Source organism: Rhopalosiphum maidis, chromosome 1, assembly GCF_003676215.2.
Source record: "Rhopalosiphum maidis isolate BTI-1 chromosome 1, ASM367621v3, whole genome shotgun sequence".
Classification (NCBI taxonomy): domain Eukaryota; kingdom Metazoa; phylum Arthropoda; class Insecta; order Hemiptera; family Aphididae; genus Rhopalosiphum; species Rhopalosiphum maidis.
The window spans coordinates 19,760,677-19,771,176 of NC_040877.1; the positions used below are offsets into that span (position 1 = coordinate 19,760,677).

Genomic DNA, 10,500 nt, shown 5'->3' on the forward strand with positions numbered 1-10,500 from the left:
TATTATATGAAAATGAAGATTAATTTATATGATCATATATTTTTAAAAATATTGTTTATAATAGAATATTTTTAACATAATAAATTGTATGATTAGCAAATTTTCTGACAATATATTTTTATTTTTTGATATGTATAAGGTATAACTTGACAACTACTAACTAACTTAACCTAATTTAATCCTATCTGTCTAACTATGTTAATTAAGTACCTATTTATAATAACTAATTACAAGTGGTAACTATGTTAAGTTAAATAAATAATATCAAAGTACATATAACATTTTAAAAGTTTTACTTAAAGAATAATTATTTAGAAAAATGATAATTTCTTGTATCTAGATGTAAAAATTACATATATTTAGTTCAACGAGGATAAAAATAAATAAAGATACACACAATAATCGTTAACTACTGGATTTCTGTTTTTTTCCTGTAAATAAAAAAAAAATTAATATTTCACAATTTATACACCTAAAATCTACATAAAATCATTATTATAAACTTGTACTTAGGTTATTCTTCAATCGTGGTTTAATCTGTCCAACTATCAATGTATCAACCCTTAATTTTTAGATTTATAACAAATAATTTAATAATAAGTATCACATAAATCTCGTCCCATGGTTTTAATAAATTTTATTATTCTTTGGAATATATTCATTTAACATTTTAAAATTCCTCGCTTCTCTATGCGTCAAAATTAATAAATAATCAACATTTTTTACAAATTCATAAATATTATAATTAGGTCTTAGATTAAAACCATCTTATTGTGTGAAAAATGTATTTTCTAGAAGGTAAAAATGTTCCGACTTATTATACGATTAGTGAATCACAGACTTTGTATTAAAATGATCGAAATCAGGTTAAATGGCTAAACCTTGAAGATCTAATTGTTTGAGCACGTTCAAATTTTTATAATATTTGAAATTATTTTCAAAATATGTATTTAAGCATTTAAGAGAAGCGCAATTTATTAATACGATGGTATAATCGTAGAAAATAACTAGGTAATCATACTAGCAGGCAACAACAGCATAATACAACTATAATTATATTTATGATATAAGTATGTAATACTAAAATTTTGATCAATCATTCAGTACGTAATTATTAAAATCTGAGCAGTAAAATTTTTTTTGCAAAATGTTGAAGCAAAAATTAATTATCCATTTAGTACTGAAGGTTACCTAGACAAATATAATATAAGTATACCCATCTTTTATTTTCAATGTTTATGTGCAATAGAATATAGAACTATTATTTCTCTATATTGTTTTGGCCTTTATAGGTACGAGGTACCTATCGTGTATCTCGAGAGTTGTGATCGTGTAATCTGTTTTGCATTATAATTGTTTAATCGGCTTCTGAAAAATTAAATCTTTTAAGGTTATTTCGTGGGTGGTACTGCTTTTGTTTTATACATATTTAATATTAGAATATTTATAAGAAGTAATTTGACGTGCTTTCCGATTTAGATAACACGTACTCGTTGCATTTAATTAGTCAAAGTAATAGGTAATGTAATATTTATTATTACTTGTTTATTTTAATTTTGGAATTAATAATTAACGTTCATATCATAAAACTTGGCAATCGGCACATTCGTTGTGTGATATTACTCAAGTATTGCATTTATGTTAAAATTAGAATATTATAATCGTGTTGTACAAATAAATTATTCAAAGAATAATTGAATAATATTTGAATAATTTTTACGAAACAATAAATGCATTGATTCTAGTGGACCACTGAGGCGGGTGTTTTAAAATTCTAACTGATATAATGAATCATCGCACATAAGCATATAATCAATTGCAAAACAGTATTCTAAGCGGTGTTACGGTTATATAAAAATGATCAGCATTTATCTATTCTGGCGATACATTAAATTTAAAAAACTATTGGTACCCATTATAATATATAATATATTTTTTTTACTATACATTAATAATATATGTAATTCATAATTTAACGAAGAACAATCGATCTGCAGAGGATATAGTGGTCAGATATATTGGTATAATAGAGTATTATGAATTGGTTATATTCAGTTTAACATGTAATTTATGTGTAAAATTATCGTCAATCGTGTCTTCCGCGAAAATAGTTCTGAACGGAGAGCGGAACAAATGACGCTTGTATAGATTATTTTAATATTTTTCGAATGTTATTCATAATTTATTATCTGCATTGTAATCTATAATAACTATAAAAGGAAAATACTAAAAAAATTACATTTCCTAAATACGATAATAATATACAAGGTGAATGGTGATTTATCAAATATTTCATTCCCTTTGACTTTTATTGCCTTTAAGAATGCAATTATTCAAAACCTGATTTTTAGAATTGTTTGATATAGGCACCTTTTACTCAAAGACCATATTTTAAAATTCTTTAATTTTTTTGTACTTCTTAAGAGTTTTCATAAGAATGGATATACATTAAAATAATTAAAACCTCTTTTCTATTGTAAACTATTTAACGGATAATTTTTCTTAAATTTAAGATTATAATATAATCTGTACATTTGCATATTTTTAATTTGTTCATTTTAAGAACCTGTTCAATGAATTATATAGTTACGTGAATATTATGATAAAGTAAGTCATATAATTTAGTAATTGTTTGCTAATAATTCTTATTTATTTTTTTTAAACATTATTTTGATAATTTCTACTGCCCACTAGTTTTATGTAACCTTATTTGAATACCTAGTTAAAAAGAATATTGAAGGTTTTTTGAAATCATTCTGGAAATTATTAAAACTAATAATAAATTAATAATAAAATTCAATAAAAATTGAAATAATAATTAAACATATTCAAACATTTAATGGTAGATTCTTATTATTTATATATTGTTATTGCTTACAAACGATATGTTATGAAGATATTTTAAATTTAATTTGAATTATGTAATTGTATTTAGAGTTAGAGTATTTATAAATAGGTATATTATTATTATACAATTTAAGTTACATGATTTTTTTTTAATACTATATAATATTAATATAGTATATATATACATTATATAGTATTATCATCTTATTATATATTGTCATTTTTATAGATTACAATTAATACTATTTATACATTAGTTATTTTTTTTCAATATTTATCGAAATTTGCTCTTATGAACAGCTTGTTTTCAGTACTTATTATGATGTAGTGTCGACTGTCGAGTAAACATTTTTACAAACACATTCAAAGAAACTGTATTGAGATACTCGAAAATGACCTAATCTAATACTGTCGTACTGTTTAGGCTCAATGTTTAATTCACACGAAATTGTTACACAAAATATTTCCAGTATATTCTTTGTTACAATAAAACTATAATAATAAAAACTACATCGTCGTGACCAGGTGTTGTATACATTCTTCGCTCCGTTCAGAATTTAAAATATTTCAAAAATGTTTAATAGGCCCTCCCACCCTCTTTCTCGCATTCTATATTTATTTCTCTCTCTATAATATATATCTTTCTCTCTTTACTCTCGACACGTATATTATTATTTGTATATAAAATATAATGAGCATATTAACTTGGGGTGAGTCTACCGACTATACATAATAATATTTCTCCATCCACTCATTTTTTACCTATACACCTAAGACGTACATATTTAAAAACTCAGTTTAAATGAATATAATTCGATATTTTTAAGTTCTAAAATATTTATATCTATAAATTTCTAATTGCAGGTTTTCAAGTATCGTGAAGATAATTTTTTTTTATCTTTTGTATAATATAATAAATGTAGGTACAACCAAATAATAGTGATCCGTTTAACCTGAGATATTTATTAAATTATTATATTTTTATTTACATTATTAAAGTCATTACAAACAACATTTTTAGAAAAAAATATATGTTTACAATATTTTTTTTAGAGGTAAATTCTTATCATTTTTTAAGTTTTTTTACTCTCTTAAATGAAAACATACTTTTTAATTTTGTATATCTAATTAGTATAAGTGAACTATTTTCTAATAAATTGTTTAATATATAGATGTATGTATTTAAATTTTAAATGAAACTGAGTGGATTGGTACAAGGGTATTCCAAAATATATTGTTCCATTACTTTGCTCATCTAAACTTTAAGACTGTATATACACGAACGTGATTGTTCATACATTATGTTTTAGTTCAATAAAATAATACTATAATAATAAATTTTATAAAAAAGGTATAATTATTACACAAATTATTTTAATTGGCTTAAATCTGGCTAAACCTTAATATGATTATTTTATTTTCATATCCGGGGTTGGATGAATTGTTTCTAATCCTTTAAAGGATAAAATTCTGGTTGAACTGCAAACCAAATAATAGTCTGCAGTAAAGGTCGACATAGAATTTATTACAATTTACAATATTATATAAGTACCTACATTATATAATATTAAATTCATAAAATATGATACTCATTGTTAAGTATTTAAACCTAGTAATATCGCCTGTAACTGCTGTAGATTCAGAGACCGATTTTGGAGTATTTTTGCATGCAGCAGTCACCGGACGGGCATGTTACTGTCAAAATATTACATTTAAAACGAATTTACTAAACACATATTATCGTTACTATATAATACTCCATCGATTTTGGTTGTTATTCCAATTCCCCTCCGCCGTTTTCGTATAGCATATAATAATGACGTTATAGTCTCGAGTTGTGGTTGATACACGAGTCGTATTTCAGGTTATCTGCAACCACATTATACCAGGCAATCATCACGATATCTATAAAATTTTGTAGGTATACTTACCGGCAATTAAATGTTGATTGTCGTAATAACGGAACGGTTAATATGTGCAATATTTAGAACAAAATAAACAAAGGTGTGGGTTATTTTGAAAAATAAAAATTATAATAACATGACTTATAAAATATGAGACATATTATACTTAAGTTTATATTTCGTATTAACTATAGTAACAATACTCGCATCATATTGCATAAATTTGGTATCTCTAATATCTATTCAGAAAAGCGAAAATAAAATTTTAATTCTATATTATTTCAAATACAAGTAAACTAAACCTCTTAATATTATCAAATCGCTCTTCTATTAATCTACCGGAAAATTATCCACGTCGCTTAAAGCGTAATTGGCCGCGCGATCTCCTTAACAAATAACCAAACAATAAAAAGAATAAAACACACTAACAAGTAAAACCATTCAAGTTATGGTCACTGGATGTTTCTTTCATTCAAGTCGTCAAATTTTGACGTAACCCTTTTATACTTATTATTATTATTATTATTATTGTATTTTGTTAAATGTCAATTTTAAATAGAATTTCCTTATAGTAAGGAAAAAAAATAACTAAAAATATATTACAATTTACAGACAATAGTTATATTATAATATTTTTAAATTATCACATTGATTTAAAAAATAGAAAAAATACTATATTGATGAGGTGACAAACATCAAACACCCTGTACAAATATTGTCGTCTAAAATAAATCGTGATAAATTGTATGATAATATGTGTAGATTAGCAGCTAGGAAAACCTGCGTGATCGATACAGGAGATCGCTACCTTATATCTGTAGTTATCATATCCGCGTACGCTGCAGTGGCCTATGTTAGAATAAATGTAATTCGTTCACATTCACGATCAATGCCAAAAAAGAACACGTTCGCTTTGATTTTTTTTTCATATCAACACGTTTATTTTATTTTAATTTTTTTCCTTATAGTATATTATGTAAATGCTTAAATCGGGTCGTTTGACTGTCATTTTTTTTTTTTACCCCGCGTTTGTCACGGAACTAATTTGTCATTTTTAAAGTTATTTTTCGAGATGATCGTAAATAATTAAATTAATCACGGTTTGTTTGATAATAGAAACACGAAATGGTATATATAACATAGTGTGGTCGGGTCCGGTTTCGCCCAACATGCGCTTTCGTCAGAATCATATAAAACCGATTTCATTTTCGCTCAAACCAGATGAATAATGTGTCTTTTCGTTTGTTTTCTAAGAACACATTTTATAACTTTGAATTTCATACACGGACATTATCAATGACCATTTTTTAAGTTTTCATTTCAATATCAAATTACAATATTTTAATATTTATTATTCGATTATAAGTAACCCATTCGGAAACATTATTGTGGACCGCGCTGATTATAGTAACGTATACTGTACTGCGTATAACCTAAATTAAAAATCAAAGATTTATATAAAAAATACTTAGAAAATCATTGGCTAAAGAGTTTAAACGTGTCTTACAAAATTCATATTTTTGATAATCGTGTCCATGTTTTTTCTTCGTTTAAAGTTTAAATATAGGTCATTTTGATAGTTGTGCCGAATCTCGTTCGATTACTATTCCAAATCAATCCAGGGCTTATTACCAAGTCGCTCCAAATAAGTTTATCAACCTCCGGTATTATAGTCATGTCGAATTTTTGAAATTCGATAGATTAATACAAATAAACGCACTATAATTATAATTATTAAGATTATTAATGGCAAAACTTAAATTATTACGAATAAAAACTTAATTTTTTCTCGCACTTTATGAACTGGAACTAGAATCTTATACTTTTAAACTTTTGAAAAAGTAACCATTACTATATAATAGTATATAGTTATGTAGACGTTGACTTTCAGACTTTTTTCAAACTTTTAGATCAAATGTTTTTAAAAAAACCAATTTAACTTTGACTTGTTAAATAACAATGATAACAATTTAAAAATCAAAATAATAACTACGAATGTTCTTAATATTTGCATAGATACATATTATATGCGTATTATTTGTTATAAATTGCGTAAAAACTATAATATATTATAATGTATATTAGATAAAAGTGATTAATTTGTTGTGTGGTCGTCGCAGGTGGTGTTATCGCCAATCCAAGAAATGGACCCCAACCTGTCGGGCACGTTGCACAACCAGCGCCGAGTGGCCGGCAGCATGGGCGTTTGCCAGGGCGTGCTGAACCCGGCATTCACCGGCACCGCCGTGTACACTACCATGTCGGTCAGCCCGATCGCCATGTCCACGGTGTCCATGAGTCGGCCACTGCTGTCGTCGCTCGGCATCACCGCGGCGTCGGCGACGGGCGGCGCGACCACGCCACCCGCGCAGCCGTTGCTCATCACAGACGTCACCGCGGCCACGGTGGCCGCTGCGCACCACTCGGACAAGGACGACAGCGCGTGCGGCGGCAGTTCCAGCGGCAGCGTGTCCAGTACGGACGACCGGAAGACGCCGGCGGCCAACAGGCGCAAGAGGGGCGAGGTGTACGTGTAGATCGGCCGTTCCGTTTTTCCAGTTTCTTCCGTTAATCATAATCATTTAGTTAATAATAATAATATTATAATGTGCACAATTATAGATTTATCTTTGTTATTACGTGCTCGGGGTTGACGGTATTTTGTTGTTGTTGTTGTTTCCGAAACCGCGACGACTGCGCGCACGTAAAGACTGCGAATGGGCCTGTGGAGATGGGGAATGATGGAGGTGTAAGAGATATAATAATATAATAATTTAACGATACGATTTGATTTAATTGTACCGGACGTGCCTAATACCCGTTGTTCGTCTTAAATTCTCATACGATCTCCCGTGGATTATATAGTTAATAATTAATAAAAAAAAACAAATAAAAAAACCATCAACAGGTGTAAATATTTTATATTACCTATGTAAAGCACTTGAGAACGATTCTCTTCGATAAGGCTGATGGCGCTAAACTTTCCGAAATAAAATTGAGCTTAATGTGGAAAAAATCATCGATTCCTAGACATTTCCTTGCACGTCGAGTACCAAGTATAATGTATACGCAACATTTACCTTGTCGTCGGCGAGCGTCGTTTCCTGATACATCATCGGTGTGAGAGTTTTTTATAGTACGCCAACGGTTGTTACTATAGCGGCGTTGGGTCGAGTACCTACGCTAGAATATCTCGGTTAGATTTTCGATATTGTTTGGAATCCCCGATTAATATGATATTTATAAATGTATTAATGTGCAGCGTGTCGTAGCGATAAAAAATTTTCCAAAAAAATCTTCTTTATCTGTATGCATAATGCATACATATATCGCCATTGGTAATACGTTTTTATTTTATTACGCATTCGATGTAGATACTTACTGCGTATTATACATAATATCAATATTATTATACATATTATTTTCGGTGTACCATTCCGAATGACGAGACTGCTGACAACGAGCATATACATCGCGTGATAGGTACATACCGTCAGTCCCAGACTGCTGCAGTATTTTCCTATATATTTATGTTATATCATAATATAATAATATGAAACAATATTATTATGATGCCTCGTGCATATCGGAACTCGTATTATACATAATATGGTACACTGGTACAATGTATTTATGCATATCGTATTTTATAGACTCGTGCGAACACGTTGCATACTTACGTGTACAACAAATACAGTAATACGACCATAATAAAATAATAAACAATATAAGTGTATTATGTATACATAGGTAATAAATTGTAAGTAGCGAGTGGCTAAGCGAGATGACGCGATATTGTATATTTTTTAGTAATAAAAAAATTATAAATTATAATAGTAACGCCTAAGAGTCAAATTATATGAATTTTGTCTCAATTTGAACAATTATATTATATTTTTTGTTGTACCTATATAATATTTTAAATTGCGTAAAAACTATAATATATTATAATGTATATTAGATAAAAGTGATTAATTGTTGTGTGGTCGTCGCAGGTGGTGTTATCGCCAATCCAAGAAATGGACCCCAACCTGTCGGGCACGTTGCACAACCAGCGCCGAGTGGCCGGCAGCATGGGCGTTTGCCAGGGCGTGCTGAACCCGGCATTCACCGGCACCGCCGTGTACACTACCATGTCGGTCAGCCCGATCGCCATGTCCACGGTGTCCATGAGTCGGCCACTGCTGTCGTCGCTCGGCATCACCGCGGCGTCGGCGACGGGCGGCGCGACCACGCCACCCGCGCAGCCGTTGCTCATCACAGACGTCACCGCGGCCACGGTGGCCGCTGCGCACCACTCGGACAAGGACGACAGCGCGTGCGGCGGCAGTTCCAGCGGCAGCGTGTCCAGTACGGACGACCGGAAGACGCCGGCGGCCAACAGGCGCAAGAGGGGCGAGGTGTACGTGTAGATCGGCCGTTCCGTTTTTCCAGTTTCTTCCGTTAATCATAATCATTTAGTTAATAATAATAATATTATAATGTGCACAAATTATAGATTTTATCTTTGTTATTACGTGCTCGGGGTTGACGGTATTTTGTTGTTGTTGTTGTTTCCGAAACCGCGACGACTGCGCGCACGTAAAGACTGCGAATGGGCCTGTGGAGATGGGGAATGATGGAGGTGTAAGAGATATAATAATATAATAATTTAACGATACGATTTGATTTAATTGTACCGGACGTGCCTAATACCCGTTGTTCGTCTTAAATTCTCATACGATCTCCCGTGGATTATATAGTTAATAATTAAAAAAAAAACAAATAAAAAAACCATCAACAGGTGTAAATATTTTATATTACCTATGTAAAGCACTTGAGAACGATTCTCTTCGATAAGGCTGATGGCGCTAAACTTTCCGAAATAAAATTGAGCTTAATGTGGAAAAAATCATCGATTCCTAGACATTTCCTTGCACGTCGAGTACCAAGTATAATGTATACGCAACATTTACCTTGTCGTCGGCGAGCGTCGTTTCCTGATACATCATCGGTTTGTCCGAGAGTTTTTATAGTACGCCAACGGTTTGTTGGTTACTATAAGCGCGTTGGGTCGAGTACCTACGATAGAATATCTCGGTTAGATTTTCGATTGTTTGGAATCCCCGATTAATATCGATAATTATAAATGTATTAATGTGCAGCAGTGTCCGTAGCGATAAAAAATTTTCCAAAAAAAATCTTCTTTAATCTGATGCATAATGCATACATATATCGCCATTGTAATACGTTTTTATTTATTACGCATTCGATGTAGATACTTACTGCGTATTATACATAATATCAATATTATTATAACATATTATTTTCGGTGTACCATTCCGAATGACGAGACTGCTGACAACGAGCATATACATCGCGTGATAGTACATACCGTCAGTCCCAGAACTGCTGCAGTATTTTCCTATATATTATGTATATCATAATATAATAATATGAAAACAATATTATTATATGATGCCTCGTGCATATCGGAACTCGTATTATACATAATATGGTACACTGGTACAATGTATTTATGCATATCGTATTTTATAGACTCGTGCGAACACGTTGCATACTTACGTGTACAACAAATACAGTAATACGACCATAATAAAATAATAAACAATATAAGTGTATTATGTATACATAGGTAATAAATTGTAAGTAGCGAGTGGCTAAGCGAGATGACGCGATATTGTATATTTTTTAGTAATAAAAAAATTATAAATTATAATATGTAACGCCTAAGAGTCAAATTATTATG

The 10,500-nt window shown here is 30.4% G+C and overlaps 2 protein-coding genes across 3 annotated transcripts in view; both read left to right on the forward strand.

Annotated features, from left to right (window-relative positions):
* Window positions 1–7,359, forward strand: part of LOC113561068 (bestrophin-4) — a 49,242-nt gene extending 41,883 nt beyond the window's left edge. For both annotated transcript variants that reach the window (XM_026967273.1, XM_026967272.1), the window contains exon 11: window positions 6,872–7,359. In XM_026967273.1, coding sequence (XP_026823074.1) covers window positions 6,872–7,288 — 417 coding nt within the window. In that variant the 3' untranslated portion in view covers window positions 7,289–7,359. The remainder of the gene's footprint in view (window positions 1–6,871) is intronic.
* Window positions 7,360–8,742: 1,383 nt separating this feature from the next.
* On the forward strand, window positions 8,743–9,504 carry LOC113561071. Its single transcript, XM_026967277.1, has one exon. It carries the CDS (start codon window positions 8,771–8,773, stop codon window positions 9,161–9,163), a length of 393 nt encoding a protein of 130 aa, XP_026823078.1. The 5' UTR covers window positions 8,743–8,770; the 3' UTR covers window positions 9,164–9,504.
* The last annotated feature ends 996 nt before the right edge of the window (window positions 9,505–10,500 follow it).

Bases quoted from the DNA above. Each gene is read 5' to 3' on its own strand.
- LOC113561071 (XM_026967277.1), top strand. From the start codon at position 8,771: ATGGACCCCAACCTGTCGGGCACGTTGCACAACCAGCGCCGAGTGGCC.